General features: G+C 37.1%; 2 protein-coding genes across 2 annotated transcripts; one reads left to right on the top strand and one right to left on the bottom strand.

Annotated features, from left to right (window-relative positions):
• Positions 1 to 436: 436 nt before the first annotated feature.
• Positions 437 to 14,267, top strand: LOC103516842 (ATP-dependent RNA helicase SUV3 homolog, mitochondrial-like). Its single transcript, XM_026829135.1, has 12 exons — positions 437 to 815; positions 5,423 to 5,524; positions 5,840 to 5,960; positions 6,330 to 6,376; positions 6,470 to 6,591; positions 6,958 to 7,069; positions 7,464 to 7,633; positions 8,023 to 8,139; positions 8,784 to 8,941; positions 12,507 to 12,648; positions 13,488 to 13,646; positions 14,202 to 14,267. Exons 1-12 carry the CDS (start codon positions 437 to 439, stop codon positions 14,265 to 14,267), a joined length of 1,695 nt encoding a protein of 564 aa, XP_026684936.1.
• A 1,777-nt stretch (positions 14,268 to 16,044) lies between these two features.
• On the bottom strand, positions 16,045 to 17,339 carry LOC113470583. Its single transcript, XM_026829132.1, has 2 exons — positions 17,148 to 17,339; positions 16,045 to 16,376 (listed from the first exon to the last, which is right to left on the bottom strand). Exons 1-2 carry the CDS (start codon positions 17,263 to 17,265, stop codon positions 16,045 to 16,047), a joined length of 450 nt encoding a protein of 149 aa, XP_026684933.1. The 5' UTR covers positions 17,266 to 17,339.
• Between the last annotated feature and the right edge of the window lie 2,045 nt (positions 17,340 to 19,384).

Below are 19,384 nucleotides of genomic sequence, written 5' to 3'. Positions count from 1 at the left end.
ATTTTAGTTCCATCCACAACTACAACAGTTTACATCCACTCGGAGCGCCTTTTTAGGACCTTTTTCAATATTGCTACATATATAGGTACCTAGGATAATTTTTCCCAATCAGAAAAACACCGACCAATCCATAACGCAAATATAGTGAAATTATCGAAATTGGAACCAAAAACAGAAGGGAATTCAGCTAACAGCCATAAGGAATTTAGCTAAACAAAGTGCAAGATCCGTTTACACGATTTTTAAAACGTACCTAGCTTTTTTTTTGAAGTGGCACACCTGTAAAAAATATCAACATTTTCCGCCCCGCGAAATTTTCAAAAAGTGAACTTGCATGAGACTTATTCGAGCGGTGAGGATTTTTACGAATTTTCCCTAGAAACTCCGTCTTTTTCCCTATTTTCCGGCTTTTCAAGTGTATTTTTATGTTGGAATAATGCTCAAACTTAACCGAATAGCGCTGTCCACTTATAGACTACATCAGAATGTTTCCTATTCTATGTACAAACATTTCTGTAAGCATAAACTACTAACCAGAACAAGTAGTAAAGTTCTTGTACGAAATAAAAAGTCAAATACCACGAATTTATTCGTACCTGTACATGTGAAACCAAATACAGACCCTACAGATGCTAATGTAGGCCAAGAGTTGACCGTACCTGTACATGTGAAACCAAATACAGACCCTACAGATGCTAATGTAGGCCAAGAGTTGACCGGTGGATCTATTGATAAGAGCGAGACGGTCAAGATACTCAACAAGTTCTATCAGCGGCAGGAAATCAAAATAGCCGCTATGGATCATGGATTGGATAGTAAGTGTTCTTTAGAAATTGTCTTGCATTGTGGATGGTATTATGTCAGGCTAGCAAGTAAAATATGGGTTTTATTTACAAGAACTTCTCAAGTTTGGAAGTGAGAAATCTTTTGTGGAATAGTAGACTGCTTTCTTTTTAGAGTCATCTCAAAACAAAGGAATATGAAGGGAAGGCTTTGTGAACTACCAAAAGCCAAATATTTTCTGGATTCTGTTCCATGGTAAGTAGGTGCCTGAAAACAGAATCCATAAAACACATGAAGCAGTAACATATGTAAATATGATTACATTAATTTTAAATTTTATAAATAATTATTTCATACAAGGTGTATTGGAAGACAGGTAACCGACACCATGAGTTTTTCCCCCCACTGGTCTGGCTGAGGGACTTTAACAAGGGCAGAAATTTCCATTTTCTAAAGAAATCGCCAAGGGCATCCACTTGGAAAATTTTTGTAGCCAAAACCAAATGTCAGCCTAAAAGCAATCACCCTAGGCTTGACTGAGAGGCTGACAAGAAACGCAGACCGCCGAACTCGGGAAAAGGCGAAGAAGAAGATGGAGGCTTTTCTATACAAGAATAGATTTTTTTTTTTTTTTTTTTTTTTTTATTTTTTTATTTTTTTTTTTTTGACCCCTTTTTAGATTTTTTTTTTTTTTTTTTTTTTTTTTTAATTTCTACGTATCATTCTTGTGCACCCTGTATTCAACAGTGTAATTTGTTTACATGTTTACATTTCATGAAGTATTGATAAGTTATTATAAATCCTATGTCTTACACATTATATCCCATGATTTCCATGTTTTGTTTTGACGACCTACAGAATGCTGTCATCTCACCGCTCCCTGTTCGGAGTCAAACCAAGAACCTTGACTCCTGAGACCTATGCAGACTGTGTCACTGATTCTGATAGCTGTTATATCTGGAGCCGAAATGTCTTTGGAATAAACTAACATCAACCCCCGCCGGGGCTTTGGTCCGCAGTCCGCATGTATTTGGGGTGATCAATCGACCGGTGGGTACTAAGTAGACCACTTCTAATAACTATTGGGTAACTCATTCCCAAACAGAAAAATCCTTCGAGATGTATGTAATTATGTATTGGTCTATAATATTAAGTTGTATTATCTACTTTTTCATTTACTTAATGGATATGTTGTTTCTTTTTTACATTTCCTACTTACAAATATGTACATAAATAAACCTACAATGTAATTCTCTAATACCTACGTATACCTAAAACCTGGTTTGTTCAACATGGGTTAAAAAATCACGATGTTCAATTTTCCAGATAAAAAATGCAATTTTTTGTTCACTATACACATACTTATTACGAGTAGGTATTATGTAAATGAGTAATATTCTAATGAAAATTATTATGTTGCGTTGCATTTATTTTATACCTACCATTGTTATTAAAACTTACCTACCTATGTATCTTACATGTATCAAAATCAATATTAATCAGTACCTACCTATGTTATATATAAGCAACCAATGAAGAGGAAGAAGAACCATCTCCTCAGAGGTTGAAATCAGCCTAGGAGATGTTTTATTTGTACCTAAATATTCAAAAATAAAGAAATCTTATTCAAATTCAAAATTCAAATTCAACCATCTCCTCAGAGGTTGAAATCAGCCTAGGAGATGTTTTATTTGTACCTAAATATTCAAAAATAAAGAAATCTTATTCAAATTCAAATTCAAATTCAAATTTCTAGATCTGATGTTTATTTCTAATTTCTAGTTTTAATGTTTAATTCTAATCTTGTTTAAATTTTCGAACCCTTTTGTCTCGATGATTTGATCAGGTGATCAATCGACCGGTGGGTACTAAGTAGACCACTTCTAATAACTATTGGGTAACTCATTCCCAAACAGAAAAATCCTTCGAGATGATTTACTTTCTTATTAATCTAAATCTATCTATCTAAATCTAAATTTAATAATTACTTGCGGTGAAACTGTGAGATTCTTCCCTTCTTCACATGTTTTGTGTATATCACAGTAAAAAGTGAGAAGTGCAGAGTTGTTTGTGGAGTAGGACTCAGATTTGCTGAAAATATTTTCCTCGTAGGGATGAAGGGAGTGCAATAAAATACGATCCCCTCTGATACAAACATAGATATATAACTCAATAATGTTCAACAGTGAGCAGGTACAGTTGGCTATGATATCCGTCTTCTGTTTGCAGTCTATAGCAGCATGCGCTGTTTTGGAGTCTGTAGCCACCTCCAGATGACATGTAACTCCATTACATTTGTGCTGGGTGATTCGGATATAGTTATAATTATAAAGAGTAGTACTACATACAGATTTAGCCTGGTCGATGGTAAAGTTAGGACAGGAGTAGTAGTAAGGTCTGGGTGGGGCTCCCGGTGCAGGACACAGGCGGGTGGGATTAGCTATGTCCTTGGATAGAGAGAACAGTTTGATATCTGCGTCTGAAAGTCAAATCAAATAAAATACAAATTAGTAGAGTCGCCTCCGTGGCAGAGGGGGTATCACACGAGGCTTGCATGCTGGAGGTCCTGGGTTCGATTCCCGGTAAGGTCGAAGTTTTTTCGGCTCTGTGCTTGGCGTTCGGGGTGCACTCAGCCTCGTGAGGACAATTGAGTAGCTAATTTAATCGAGTAGCGATCAGTGGCGGCATTACCAGTCTATGAACATTATTGAAATATTGAAATTTGGCTCTTACGCTCTTTTGTAGAATATCTCTACCACTGTCACTGACACTAATACTAATATTTTTACTTACAAGTTTCTGGTACTAGTATGTAGAATGACAGGAGTAAGATGGCTGAAATCTTCACTGATGACAATACCATATTATATGGATTGTTTGTCATGTTGTGATCGTAAAGTACTTCAATGTCGTCGTGTTGAGGTCTTGGAGTGAAATTTCGTGAGTATCCCGTCTAGTCTTTTTCGTTTTGTTTATTTTATTCCAAATTTTCTTATTTTGTATAGGTACCTACTTGCATCTTTTCCCCAGAATTTCTCATTTTTAAATAACAAAAGTACGTACCTACCTACTTAACTTTTCTCTCTCAAATACGTTAGAAAGAATCTCCTTCGATCTTTTCGTGGTCAAAATGCTGGCCTGATAAACAGGAGACCTTTAGTGCAATCCTAACCTACATAGTTCATTCTCATTTATTTGAGAATTTGACCACACTTAGTTTTCTCCAAATCATTTGGCAGGTTTTTTTTTGAAAGAGCTCTCCTGTTTAAAAATTAAAGATCTCTCCCACCCAACCACTAAACTAAACTTAGTATTTCCAAGATATTGAAATCATATCCGTTTTCTATCGAAGTCATATTATTTTTCTATTCCAGTGTGACAAATCATGAAGTCTAAACAAGAATATGTGTTTGGAGCTTTTGAACCCAAAAACTTCGAGTCGGAGTTTCCGTTGACAAAGTGACCCTAGTCCTTTTATCATCAAAGAATTCCGTTTCCCAAGTTAACAAACTTCATCGCAGTTCTACGTGAATATCATATTCGTCACTTGAAATAAAAATAAATTAAGAAACCACATTCAGTCATGATAGCATCAAGTTCCAAACATCTCACCCAGGAACAGAGTGAACCTCTCCTCATTAACACAAGTGACGATGAGGAAGATACAACAAACAGTGATATCCTCCACAAAAACCACACAAGTCACAAAGACACGCCAAGTTCACACACCAAGGAGGCGGTCAGTCTGGTCAACTATGACACCACGATCGCCAAGATAAGCACGGCTCTGTTCTATGCATTGTGTTCGTTGTTTATAACGATTGTTAACAAGTCTGTCCTCACGAGTTACGTGTTTCCTAGTTTCAAGATCGTGGCGCTTGGCCAACTCCTTACCACCGTGGTCGTTCTATACGTAGGCAAGAAATTGAGATTCATTCAGTTTCCCAACTACCACCGCAATATATTCTTCGAGTTGATGCCCCTTCCGTTTATTTACTTAGGCAATATGGTGTTTGGTCTGGGTGGTACCAAGGAGCTCTCACTACCCATGTTCACCATGCTCCGAAGATTCTCGATCTTAATGACGATGATAGCCGAGTACTATGTGCTTCACATCGTGCCTAATCGTAGCGTTAAGATAACTGTAGGAATGATGATAGGGGGCGCTGTGATAATCTCCTTCGATCTTTTCGTGGTCAAAATGCTGGCCTGATAAACAGGAGACCTTTAGTGCAATCCTAACCTACATAGTTCATTCTCATTTATTTGAGAATTTGACCACACTTAGTTTTCTCCAAATCATTTGGCAGGTTTTTTTTTGAAAGAGCTCTCCTGTTTAAAAATTAAAGATCTCTCCCACCCAACCACTAAACTAAACTTAGTATTTCCAAGATATTGAAATCATATCCGTTTTCTATCGAAGTCATATTATTTTTCTATTCCAGTGTGACAAATCATGAAGTCTAAACAAGAATATGTGTTTGGAGCTTTTGAACCCAAAAACTTCGAGTCGGAGTTTCCGTTGACAAAGTGACCCTAGTCCTTTTATCATCAAAGAATTCCGTTTCCCAAGTTAACAAAACTTCATCGCAGTTCTACGTGAATATCATATTTGTCACTTGAAATAAAAATAAACCAGGCTATCTTCAACACCAGGCCTACATCAGTTTCCGGAGATATTGTCTTGAGACTCAATCATTACCTGTGGATCTACATGTGGTCCTTAGTGATATTATACAAGGTAAAATGTTCTACTCAAGTTACATACATGGTCCCAGCTCTTACCAGTTTGTTAAGGCCACTTGAAAAAAAGAAAAACTTATAATTTTGCAAGTCTTTGTTTTTGGGATGACAAGGGCCTTAGCCATTTTCAGTTTGCTCTATCAAACCTCTTCTTTTTTTAAGTTCCATTAAATTATTAATTTATTATTAGGTGGTACCTACTTATTTTTTCCCTTCTTTTCATTTTGCTGACATTTGTTTTAATGAATGAAAAAGTTCTCTGTATAAGATAAATGTTGTTGATCTAATTATCTTGTGATCATTTCTTGTGTAGGTGCTGGGCATGTAGATGATATGTTCCCGTATTACCTGCGACATGCTAAGCAAATGTTTCCTCACTTAGATTGTATGGACGACTTGAAGAAAATAAGTGACTTGAGAAACCCGGCAGAATGGTAAGCAATGGAGAAGAGTAAATTGGTCCAGTGGTTATACACTTGCTTGTTAGGAAGAAGTCTTGAAAACCACTGAAAATGTTGGCTACAGAGGTGTTTAAGAAATCCAATGACAGGGTAAGACAAGTACTTTATGATGCCTGGGAAATTAAAAAGAGGAATGCAAGTAATCTAGTAACCTAACAGCAGGAATAAAATCCTTTTCTGTCCAAATGGAAGGTTTTTTTTTTTTTTTTTTTTTTAGGTATGAAAGAAATGAACGAAAAAAAAAAGAAAGTATTACATCATGATCTGTGTAGGTTACCTAATTGAAGAGATACTTTGGTATTATTTAATAAAAATTATTTAATATTTACCTCTGATTCCCAGGTATCCAAATGCACGATCCATATCTCGTCGTATCATATTCCACGCAGGTCCTACAAACTCTGGCAAAACTTATCATGCTTTGGAGAGATTCCTCAGTGCTGAGTCTGGTGTATATTGTGGTCCACTGAAAATCCACGCAGGTCCTACAAACTCTGGCAAAACTTATCATGCTTTGGAGAGATTCCTCAGTGCTGAGTCTGGTGTATATTGTGGTCCACTAAAAATGTTGGCTACAGAGGTGTTTAAGAAATCCAATGACAGGGTAAGACAAGTACTTTATGATGCCAGGGAAATTAAAAAGAAGAACACAAGTAATCTAGTAACCTAACAGCAGGAATAAAATCTTTTTCTGTCCAAATGGAAGAAGGAGATTGGAGCTGAAAAGGGTAACTCTTTATTCCGGATTCTCAGGGAACCTAAAAAAGGATGTTTTGACTCATTTAGGTACAGACCGTTTAGGCCTATAATAAAAAAATTAGGGATGTAATTATGAAAAATACAATTAAAAAAATAGAATACCTACCTACCTATTCATGAGCATGATGTTTTCTTTTAATAACCAAATGAAATTTGGCAGCACTGAATTTTGAATACAGTTTTGTTTCTCAATCACATTCTCTCATTACAGGGTACACCATGTGATCTGATCACAGGGGAGGAGAAGAAATTCATACAGGGTGAGGAAAAGCCAGCCAATCATGTAGCATGTACAGTGGAGATGACCTCTGTCAATATACCCTGTAAGTACAATCAACCTTTTAATCTACAATCTTTCCAACATCGACGAGAGACGCAGTTGACTGAGGACAGGATAGAAGAAAGTTAGCCATTCTGCGAATGAACCTTATCTGGTGAACAAATCTTATCTTTACCTATTTGTCCCGGGCGGGAATCACATCCGCAACCTAGCTCTAACCTCCAAGCTAACTAGGATGGCTAAATCATGGTTTAAATTGGTACCTACCATGAAATATTGAAAAGTATTTCAAGACATTCCAGGAAGGCTGTCAAAGTAAAGAGATGAAAATACAAACTGTCCCAACTTATTTTTTGCCCTGGAGTGCATATCTTGCATGGTTCCTATGCAAACTGCATCAAATTTCTTTTCCATTCATTTCCATTACTTTTTTACAGACGAGGTGGCAGTTATTGATGAGATACAAATGATGCGAGATATAACTCGAGGCTGGGCATGGACTCGTGCACTACTAGGTCTCATGGCAAAGGAAATACATGTGTGTGGTGAAGCCGGTGCCGTAGATCTGGTTAAAGCCATTATGATGACTACCAATGAGGATGTTGAGGTAAATCAACTGGAGAAAAGAGAGTTTTTTTTTTCTGTAAGAGGTTTGACGGATGAAATGATGAAACTATAACAACAAACAGTGGAGTCCTGAAAGTTCTTATAGCCTTGAAAGTTAAGAGAAAAGAACATGAACGTAAAAAAAATCAGCCTTAGCTAGGGTGATTACTTTGGGCTAACATTTGGTTTTGTCTACAAAAAAAAAACCTTTGCTATTTCTTTAACAATGGAAATTTCGGGTTGGTATCCTCCCTGTTTAAAGTCCCCCAGCCAGACTAGGCTGGACTACTCTCTGTTTAAAGTCCCCCAGCCAGTCTAGCTTACTCCTTGTTTAAAGTCCCCCAGCCAGACAATTTTGATGAAAAATATTAAAATTCCTCCTTGTTTCAGGTGTATAAATACAAGAGACTAACCGAGTTACAGATTGAAGATTCAGCAGTAGGATCACTGGATAATATACAGCCCGGAGATTGTATTGTATGCTTCAGTAAGAATGATGTATATACGGTAAGTCGCTGCTAGCTCCCAGTGTGGAGGTCGCGGGTTCGATCCTAGACACTTAATTTATTCTTCTATCCTAAGTAAAAGGAGAAAAAAAAAATACAAATAAAAATCTACTAAGCTTACTTTATCAACCTACCTCTGTGGCCGAGTGGGAAAGAGCACTGACTTTGAGTTCAAATGCTGGGGTGGAAATTTTCTAACCAGACTTTTTCGTGCCTTGAAATAATGTGAAAGCGGTACCCAAGTTTTTTAATTCTTTTGTTTAGCTTACTTTATCATCAGCATCAGCCAAATTGATCAGAAATAAAATACAATTGAAGCGAAATAAACCCAGTTCTTTTTCCTTTCATTTAAATCGATTTTTTTGGTACTTGGTCAGAAGTCACGTCAATGGAAGATTGCTACTAAAAGAACTGGCACAAACGATCAGAATAGAGTGTTGTTATAGGGTTAGGTTAAACGCAAAAAGGAGTTTTCACAATCAGAGCAGTGATTAGTGTTATTATAGGGTTAGGTTAAACACAAAAAGGAGTTTTCACAATCAGAGCAGTGATTAGTGTTGTTAGAGGGTTAGGTTAAACACAAAAAGGAGCTTTCCTTTTCACTATCGTGGCTTCTGAATAATTACACTTTTCTTCTTTTCTCAGGTGAGTCGAGGCATAGAGTCCCGAGGCACGGAGGTGGCTGTGATATATGGTAGTCTCCCACCGACTACTAAACTAGCCCAGGCCTCCAAGTTCAATGATCCAGATAACCCGTGTAAAGTAATGGTGGCCACTGATGCTATTGGCATGGGTCTCAACTTGTGAGTAACAATTCTGAATTAGTTTTTTGCCCTTAGAAGTTAAATATTCTTCTTTATAAGGTTAGGTTAAACGCAAAAAGGAGTTTTCACAATCAGAGCAGTGATTAGTGTTATTATAGGGTTAGGTTAAACACAAAAAGGAGGTTTCCTTTTCACTATCGTGGCTTCTAAATAATTACATTTTTTTTTCTTTCCCCCCCTCCTCTCAGGTGAGTCGTGGCATAGAGTCCCGAGGCACGGAGGTGGCTGTGATATATGGTAGTCTCCCACCGACTACTAAACTAGCCCAGGCCTCCAAGTTCAATGATCCAGATAACCCGTGTAAAGTAATGGTGGCCACTGATGCTATTGGCATGGGTCTCAACTTGTGAGTAACAATCATTCTGAATTAGTTTTTTTGCCCTTAGAAGTTACATATTCTTCTTCTTGTAGTGCGTCATGTAGCATGTACAGTGGAGATGACCTCTGTCAATATACCCTGTAAGTACAATCAACCTTTTAATCTACAATCTTTCCAAAATCGATGAGAGATGGAGTTGAGGACAGGATAGAAGAAAGTTAGCCATTCCACGAATGAATCTTATCTGGTGAACAAATCTTATCTTTATCTATGTGTCCTGGGTGGATAACAGATTTCACAAGAACCATCGTTATTATAGCTAGTCATCCCAACATGGAACTAAAACATGAAATTTACAGAGACATCCTGATATCCAACAAGATATGTATACGTATATGTAATGAGTAGACATCTAACAAAAACAAATTACATTTAACAGAGACATCCAATAAGATATTTAGGTAGCTTAATATGTATCTGCAACTTAAACATTGTGGCTTAAACATTATATTGGGAATAAAGGGAGAACGGTCTCTAGTCTTGTTCTTTTTATTATAATGAGATTTATACTGTATAATATCATTCGTAATAATATTTTGGGAAAGTGAGAAGTTCTACTAAACCTACACATATATCGGATTACCAGTCTTGGCGTAATCCACAGTTCGTTGAATTTAGCACCACACTAACACATTACAAACATATCTTTCATACTTTCTACCAGGGCCGTATTTAAAGGGCCCCCCCTTCTCGAGCTTAATTTTTTCTTTCCTTTCCTGTAGTCCGGACTCCGAAAATTTGAAGCATCCCTCCCCGTACATCACTGTTAACACTCTCAGTGCCCACGCTAAAATGAAAAGTTTACCCTCAGGCCCCAAATAGATCCCTCTGTCGGTTATTTTTAACTGACAGGGGGATTTTGTTTTTGATCCCATTTCTTTATTTCTCAAGATATTTTCATGAAAAAAAAAAATAATAATAATAATAATAATAATAATCTTCTTCTTCTTGTAGTGCCTTATCCGTTGCGGATGTTTGGCGACCAGCTTGGCAAGTTTGATTTTGTTTACAGCTATGCGAAATAGTTTCGTGGATGTTTTTCCGGTCCATTTTCTCAAATTGTGCAGCCAGGAGATTCTGCGCCTGCCGCGTCCTCGTTTTCCTTCAATTTTCCCCTGGATGATTAGTTGTAGTAGGGTGTATTTGTTGTCATTCCGCATGATGTGGCCCAGGTATTGGAGTTTTCTTACTTTGATGATGTTCATGAGTTCCCTCCCTTTCTTCATTCGTTTTAGCACTTCTTCATTGGTTATGTGTTCTGTCCACGATATTTTCAGTATTCGTCTGTATAACCACATCTCAAACGCTTCCAGTTTCTTTGTCGTGTTTTCATTCAGTGTCCATGATTCAACTCCATAGAGGAGGATGGAGAAGATATAGCATTTTAGGAGTTACATATACTTGCTAATTGTTATTACTACAGTATAGCGAGCTATACTAGTAATGAAAGTATTGCAATCGGTCCAAATTTTCAAAATCGGGAAATGGTTAGAAATATCCATTTTGGGATCCCCTGATGTCAAAAAAGTGGTTTTTAGCCCATGGTCTGTACGCACGTATGTACGTAATTAGCTATCATGCTAAAGTTTTAGACGAGGAGGATTCAGCTCTGAGTACATTTTGCTTGTGATGGGTTGAATAGAAAAATACAAATACATATAAAAAAAGCGAACAAACAGAAAACAACAGCTCTGATCTCGCTAGCTTGCTAGCTTAGAGGGTAGCCCGTCTGCCTTGTGAGTACATACAGGGTGAACTGGATGCTATTATACAGGAGGGTGTCATGATGATCACTAGATTGTTGAGGAATAGTGAGACCACCCCTACCAGCACATACAGGGTGAACTGGATGCTATTATACAGGAGGGTGTCATGATGATCACTAGATTGTTGAGGAATAGTGAGACCACCCCTACCAGTGAGGATGATATGAGTGCCGTTCAGAAGAAACATCAATATCTTAGAGGTAAACGTTTACAACTGCTACATTGGATTCCAGTGGTCTGTGTCCTAGCACACCCTTCATGTAGGTCCCGCATCAGATGGGCAAGAAGAGACAATACGAAATTTGGTATGCTATCCCGGTATGGTCCAAGGACGCGACTGTAACAATTTGGTAAAAATCGGACCGTCACTCATCCGGATATCAACCAAAGTCATTGTTACTTCGAACTTCGAAAAAAAAAGTTCAATTTTTTTCATACTTTATATGATTCCTTATTACTCCGTGGATGTTTTTCCGGTCCATTTTCTCAAATTGTGCAGCCAGGAGATTCTGCGCCTGCCGCGTCCTCGTTTTCCTTCAATTTTCCTCTGGATGATGAGTTGTAGTAGGGTGTATTTGTTGTCATTCCGCATGATATGGCCCAGGTATTGGAGTTTTCTTATTTTGATGATGTTCCCTCCCTTTCTTTATTCGTCTTAGCACTTCTTCATTGGTTATGTGTTCTGTCCACGATATTTTCAATATTCGTCTGTATAACCACATCTCGAACGCTTCCAGTTTCTTTGTCGTGTTTTCATTCAGTGTCCATGATTCAACTCCATAGAGGAGGATGGAAAAGATATAGCATTGTAGAAGTTCCATATAGGGACAGGTTTAGCTATCATGCTAAAGTTTTAGACGAGGAGGATTCAGCTCTGAGTACATTTTGCTTGTGATGGGTTGAATAGAAAAATACAAATACCTAAAAAAAAAGCGAACAAACAGAAAACAACAGCTCTGATCTCGCTAGCTTGGAGGGTAGCCCGTCTGCCTTGTAAGCGCTAGGTCGCGGGTTCTATTTCCGCCCGGGCCTAACTTTATCCTAAACAGATAATGTTCGTTCTCGGAACGGCTGGCTTTCTCTTACTCCTCCTTCCTTCTTCACTTTCGGTACTATAAGATCTCCTGTGTTGCAATTCCCTTTATCGAGATGTTTATTATTATTTTAGGAACATACTACATATACCTACTGACTAAACTTTATCCTAAACAGATAATGTTCGTTCTCGGAACGGCTGGCTTTCTCTTACTCCTCCTTCCTTCTTCACTTTCGGTACTATAAGACCTCCTGTGTTGCAGTTCCCTTTATCGAGATGTTTATTATTATTTTAGGAACATACTACATTAATATATACCTACTTACCTACTGACTCTTTTCTTTCCACCCTTGTGAATTGCAGGAGTATTCGTCGAGTTATATTCTACTCTCTCATCAAGCCTTCACTCAATGAGAAAGGAGAGAGAGAAATAGACCTAATATCAGTATCAGCGGCATTACAGATTGCAGGTCGAGCTGGGCGATTCAACACACACTTTGAAAAGGTATGAAAACTATGGAGTTTCTTATTACTTTGTATTTCCAAAAAAAAAAAAAATTCTAGTCATCAGTTGGCTGGGTCACATCCTGCACTCAATGAGAAAGGAGAGAGAGAAATAGACCTAATATCAGTATCAGCGGCATTACAGATTGCAGGTCGAGCTGGGCGATTCAACACTCACTTTGAAAAGGTATGAAAACTATGGAGTTTCTTATTAGTTTGTATTTCCGAAAAAAAAATTCTAGTCATCGGAAACTTCATGAAATGAAGGCGAAAACGAGTTTATCAACAACATACAGAGCAACAAATGAAGGAGGACGCCCAAGATCGAGAAAAGTGGAGAACGTCGTGTTGAAACCTGTCCTAGGACAGATCTACATCTATATATAGTCATCGGAAACTTCATGAAAAGAAGGCGAAAACGAGTTTATCAACAACATACAGAGCACAGAAAGATATTTTTCCAACATTATAATTATTTGGGTTCCCTGATGGCTAAAGAGTAGGGATAACGAACATTTTCACGATTCGAAGCAAAACTTATGTATTTGATTAAAGAATCGGTAACTTTTGTGAAGGTCCAAACAAAGAAATACCTAGTTATTTCGAAACAATGTAGAGAGTACAGACAGAAGTATATATAATAAAATTCCATACCTCGGCTGGAATTGAACCCACGCCCTCCTGTTTACCAGGCGAGCGCCTTGACCACTACACCACCGAGGTAGGTAGGTGAAGGTCCAAATAAAGAAATATCTAGTTATTTCGAAACAATGTAGAGAGTACAGACAGAAGTATATATATTTTTTTTTTTTTTTCACACTCATTTCCTATTTATTCTAGGGTTTCGTCACAACGTTCAAGCCAGATGATCTTCCCATTCTGAAAAATCTCCTCGCACAATCGCCGGAACCCATTACCAAGGCCGGTCTACATCCCACAGCAGACCAGATAGAACTCTATGCTTATCATCTACCCAACTCTACATTGTCCAACCTCATGGTAAGTTAACATAACGTACCAGCCTAGTTCAGCTTGGAGGGTAGCGTGTCTAGGTCGCGGGTTCGATTCCCGCCCGGAGCGAACTTTTTTCCCCAAACAGAAAAAAGTTTCGTTCTCGGAACGACTGGCCCTCTCCTATCCTTTACTCATTCTCTTTTCGATTTCGGGACGATAGGATCTCCGTTGTTACAGCTCTCTCTATCAAACTGTCTGTAAACAAAATATCTCGAGAACCGTAAGGGTGTAAGAGCTACAGACTTGAAATTCGGTATGTAGTTCTCAAATGTGACATATATGACAAGGATGCAACTTGGTTAAGATTGGTGCATTTTGACAACTTTTTGGTGGATTTCGGAATCCGTCGAATACCTAGGATAAGAAAAGTCGTGTAATGTTCACAAAAGATTTTTTACTTTCCATTACTACAGTTATAGCAAAGCTATTACTAGTAATGATGAAGTATTGCAATCGGTCCAAATTTTGAAATTCGGAAAATGACTGGAAATATCCGTTTTTTATATCTATTTTGATAAAGTTTCCTTCTCTTCTTTTCAGGATATATTCGTCTCATTATCCACGGTAGATGACTCCCTGTACTTCATGTGTAATATTGAGAAGTAGGAGGAGGTCGTCTAACAGAGCAGTTACTAGCTCAAGGTCTACTAACACCTAGCATGCTGGATGAACTAAGGAAAGAGTGGACGGACAAGAAGAAAACATCAGGACGAGACAAGTGAGTGATTGGAAAGGTACTGAGATAAACAAAATTCGTGGTGTTTTCCTCTGAATATGGGCAAATGACGTTCAAAGTCGAGCCCCTTTTAAAATAAATTTGTTAAATCCTCTAAATGTCAACTCGAAAATTTCTGTTAAAGTAACTTTTTTTTTCAATATTTTCATTAAAGAGTTTTGCAGAGCATGCTGGATGAACTAAGGAAAGAGTGGACGGACAAGAAGAAAACATCAGGACGAGACAAGTGAGTGATTGGAAAGGTACTGAGATGAACAAAATTCGTGTTGTTTGCCTCTAAATATGGGCAAATGACATTCAAAGTCGAGCCCCTTTTAAAATAAATTTGTTAAATCCTCTAAATATCAACTCGAAAATTTCTGTTAAAGTAACTTTTTTTCAATATTCACATTAAAGAGTTTTGCAACCAAAATTAGCGTCCCGTTAATTGAAATCTTGAACGTTATTTGACCAAAACTAATTCTTCGCATGTGCGATGGACTTGTATTTTTTTTTTTTTTTTTTAAATACGTATTCCACAAATATGTAATAGAAAGTCGTGTGATGTTCACACCAGATTTTCTTAGGTAGGTAGGTTGTACTTTTTTTAAGAAGCTGTTCTTTTGTTTTTGTTAGCATGATGGGAAAGGGTTCTAAATACAGCACTAGGTACTCATACTGACATTATTTCATTAATCCCTTATCTCCCAATATACCTCACAATTAACCCTTGTGTGTCCACAGTTATCGGTTCCCGGACATATTCTGTCAGGCCCCTCTGGTGAAAGACATACAGGGTGAACTGGATGCTATTATACAGGAGGGTGTCATGATGATCACTAGATTGTTGAGGAATAGTGAGACCACCCCTACCAGTGAGGATGATATGAGTGCCGTTCAGAAGAAACATCAATATCTTAGAGGTAAACGTTTACAACTGCTACATTGGATTCCAGTGGTCTGTGTCCTAGCACACCCTTCATGTAGGTCCCGCATCAGATGGGCAAGAAGAGACAATACTTTTTATGCAGGGTCAACACAAGACTTCACAAGAGTAGAAGAAAGTAGGCCGTTGAAATATTTGGAATAGAAATAGGTGTTTTTAATTGAAATAGAAGTTTTTTTGTAAGAGGTTTTTTGATAAAGGGAACTATATTATCTTCGTGTAAACTATCACGTCTGTCTAGTTGACTAGTTTCATGTTGGAATTCCCGAAAGTGTCCACCGGGATGAAATAGTTTGTCGTTAATCTCGCTTAGTTTCCTATTGAAAGTGATATGATTGTGAAATAGTCTGCTAGTTTTGTCATGCATATTATAGCTAAACATTGCTTCATCTATCATGTTTCTATCTTGAAACGCATAGTTTACCTTTCCATGGCTATCAATAAGTTTTCTAAACCCTTCTTCAACTACCCTATTTCCATTGATATGTGGAATCATATCTTCCCTACTGACATTAGTAGCTTTTAAATGTCTACTGAAATCATTGTTCTGTTTGAACAGATACTGACTTAGACTAGAACTGTTAATGTTTGCGTACACTTGTCTATCGTTAGGATGTGTGATATCTTTTGGTAGTCTCGCTAGTGTTTCGTTATTAGGAAAAGGTTCGTCTTTTACAATCACATCATCTATGTGATCTTTTCCATCATTATTGTGGATTGTGTCACTGTTGTGGTTGTTGTGTAGAACTGTTAATGTTTGCGTACACTTGTCTATCGTTAGGATGTGTGATATCTTTTGGTAGTCTCGCTAGTGTTTCGTTATTAGGAAAGGGTTCGTCTTTTACAATCACATTATCTATGTGATCTTTTCCATCATTATTGTGGATTGTGTCACTGTTGTGGTTGTTGTCTTGAAGTTCAGTGAATTCTTCATCAGATAAAGCTGTTGGTTTGTCAGGTGTGTTTTCCAGTTCAGGTTCACTGTCTTCATTATAGGAGTGACTATTTTCATCATGATCTTCAGGAGATGCTACTCTGGGTGATGATGGATGGTCTGAAAAATAGAAAAAATATTTATTATTATTTTACTTTCTATTTTCGTTTTGATTCAATGAAGGAAGTGAGAAGTTGCCAGAAGTTCTTTATTTCATTGTTTTCTTCTAGTTTGTCTTTCCCCACCAAGACTTTATATTTTCGGTCCTTTTTCTATGTTGCTTTACCGAACTAAGTTTTCAAGTAGAGTGACAAGTTCTACTGTATATAGTTGTCCAGAATTTTTTTTTTTTTTACATTCATTTCTGAGTAATACTTAAGTAGGTACCTACCCCAGTACTTGGTATTATTTTCGTCCTCAAAATCTTACAAACATATTCCTATACCTACAGATTTACTGTTTATCTTTGTTCAAGTTCATATTAATAATATTGACTTATTATTAAATCCTTTATAATCTGAAGAGCCTCATCTTCTTCTAATGAGTGTTTTTCAAGAGGAATCATCCTATCCTGTTTGTTTACACTATGTATAGCCTAGAAGGCGGGAGGGGATGTAATGGGATTATTTGATAGTAATTAAGGATGTAATAGAGATCCTGTGATACTCTTCACTCTAAATCAATCAGGATTCCATATTTATACAACGTACACTGTTTGTAATGTATACAGGGTTAACACATGAACGGTTTGAAAATCCCGAAGATTGTTTATCGGATCCTGTGTATCAGGTCTCCGTTCTATAAATACGAATCTACCTATTTATTTAAAGAGAGAGAGAGAGAGAACCTTTAAAACATTAGCAATGTCTTGATTTTGTTTTCGATACCTACTGTACAACGTTTTTTTCCGCCCTGTACCTATTATAAAGGGGTGAGGAGATGGGTATGTATAATAATTATGAGGCTTCTGATAGGGATTTGAAAATATTGAAAACAAAGTGCCATCCATCACTCTTCTCAAAATATTTGATGTTAAATCTTAACCCTTACCGAACGAAATCAGCTATTGGAATTTCCTCTAACTTAACCTTTCTCGGTGCTTGGTATGAATTTTTTTCTGGCCATTTCTTTGGGGATTTTTTTTTTTTTTTAATTTATTAGAGGGTGATTTTTTTCAAGAGGTTTGATAGAGGGCACCTAGGTGCCTACTTATTACTGCCAAGGTCTTATCGTCCCGCAAGCGAAGAGAGAAAAAAATACAGAATAGGAGAAAGCCAGCCGTTCCGAGAACGAACTTTATATTTGTATTTGGGATAAAATCCGCCCCGGGTGAGAATTGAACCCGCGACCTAGCGCTTACAAAGCAGACGCGATTAGGCTTACCAGACGTCCGATTTTCGGCGGACATGTCCTCCTTTTTATACGTTTGTCCTCCGTCCGCCCGCCCGCCTTTTTAAAATATAGCAAAATGTCCGCCTTTTTGAAGTTTCGGCCTCAAAAACCTAAATTACGTAATGTGTCGTTTTCCGTTAAGAACTTTTAAAAAGCATAAATGCAATTTTTGTGCAATTAAGTCCATGTATACAATGTACGAACATTCAGTATGTACAGTAGAACCCCGATTTTATGAACCTCGGTTATATGAACTCGAAAATCCGAGCTTTTTATTTAATTTTTACTCGAAAATCAGACTTTTCCTGATAATTTATACACAAATTTCCGATTTTTTTTTTTTATTTTTTATTAAAACCCTCACAGAAATTGTGAACAATAATGCTAATATTATGAACATATTTTGTCCTTTTAGTTACATAATATTATGTCGCTAAAAAGACAAAAAATCAACAAATAAGCATTTACTGTCGAAAATTTACCATGTTTTCTCTTTTTCTAATGTAACCCCGATTTTATGAACTTTTATATTATGGCATCCCGATTTTATGAACTACTTACCCTTGGTCCCAATTAGTTCATAAAATCGGGGTTCTACTGTATGTGGTAGGTATGTAGGTACACTGTACATAAAAAAAAATCATTAAATCTACTGGAGGTTTTTGTGTTGATTATTTTCTGCGTCCTCCTTTTGGTTGAAATGTCCGCCTTTTTTAGCCAAAAAGTCCTCCTTTTGAAATTTCTTGTCTGGTAACCCTAGCTACCCTTCAAGGATCCAACCTAAACAGGCTTGCTCCGCTTTGGGTTAAAACGCGGTGATTATTAGTATAAAAGAGTCAGTTTAGATTTACTTGAAGGAATTGAAGGATCAAGTTTATTATCATAATAATCTATTAAGCTCCTCACGAGATAACTCCTCAAGAGATAACTCAGTGCTAAGAGTAAACAAACATGCTACAGAGGGGTAGATTGAATGCCTCTTTACTCTGAATTCAATAGGTCCCGCTACTGTAATGTAAACAATTGAGAGAGGTCAACTATAACCCAGATGAGATAAAGTAAACAATAGTGAAGTGAAGTGGAAGTGATAGTATAGGGTACCTAGGGGATAATGCTAATATGAACATATTTTATCCTTTTAGTTACATAATATGTTACTAAAAAGTAAAAAAAAAAAAAAACAAAAAATCAACAAATAAGCATTTACTGTTGAAAATTTACCATGTTTTCTCTTTTCCTAATGTAACCCCGATTTTATGAACTTTTATATGGCATCCCGATTTTATGAACTACTTACCCTTGGTCCCAATTAGTTCATAAAATCGGGGTTCTACTGTATGTGGTAGGTATGTAAGTACACTGTACATGTACATAAAAAAAAAGCATTATCATATCTACTGGAGGTTTTTGTGTTGATTATTTTCTGCGTCCTCCTTTTGGTTGAAATGTCCGCCTTTTTTAGCCAAAATGTCCTCCTTTTGAAATTTCTTGTCTGGTAACCCTAGACGCGCGATACCCTTCAAGGATCCAACCTAAGCAGGCTTGCTCCGGTTTGGGTTAAAACGCGGTGATTATCAGTATAAAAGAGTCAGTTTAGATTTACTTGAAGGAATTGAAGGATCAAGTTTATTATCATAATAATCTATTAAGCTCCTCACGAGATAACTCAGTGCTAAGAGTAAACAAACATGCTACAGAGGGGTAGATTGAATGCCTCTTTACTCTGAATTCAATAG

Source organism: Diaphorina citri, unplaced genomic scaffold (assembly GCF_000475195.1).
Source record: "Diaphorina citri unplaced genomic scaffold, Diaci psyllid genome assembly version 1.1 scaffold1679, whole genome shotgun sequence".
Classification (NCBI taxonomy): domain Eukaryota; kingdom Metazoa; phylum Arthropoda; class Insecta; order Hemiptera; family Psyllidae; genus Diaphorina; species Diaphorina citri.
The sequence above is the reverse complement of the archived record's forward strand: the minus strand, read 5'-3'. Positions and strand labels throughout refer to the sequence as shown.

Excerpts from the sequence above, each read along its gene's own strand:
- LOC103516842 (XM_026829135.1), top strand. The coding sequence starts at position 437 with ATGCTCAAACTTAACCGAATAGCGCTGTCCACTTATAGACTACATCAG. Across the intron at positions 816-5,422 it reads TATGGATCATGGATTGGATA|GCTATCTTCAACACCAGGCC; the intron begins GTAAGTGTTCTT and ends AAAATAAACCAG. Across the intron at positions 7,070-7,463 it reads GACCTCTGTCAATATACCCT|ACGAGGTGGCAGTTATTGAT; the intron begins GTAAGTACAATC and ends ACTTTTTTACAG.
- LOC113470583 (XM_026829132.1), bottom strand. The coding sequence starts at position 17,265 with ATGGATGGCACTTTGTTTTCAATATTTTCAAATCCCTATCAGAAGCCT. Across the intron at positions 16,377-17,147 it reads GCGGAAAAAAACGTTGTACA|ACCATCCATCATCACCCAGA; the intron begins GTAGGTATCGAA and ends TCTATTTTTCAG.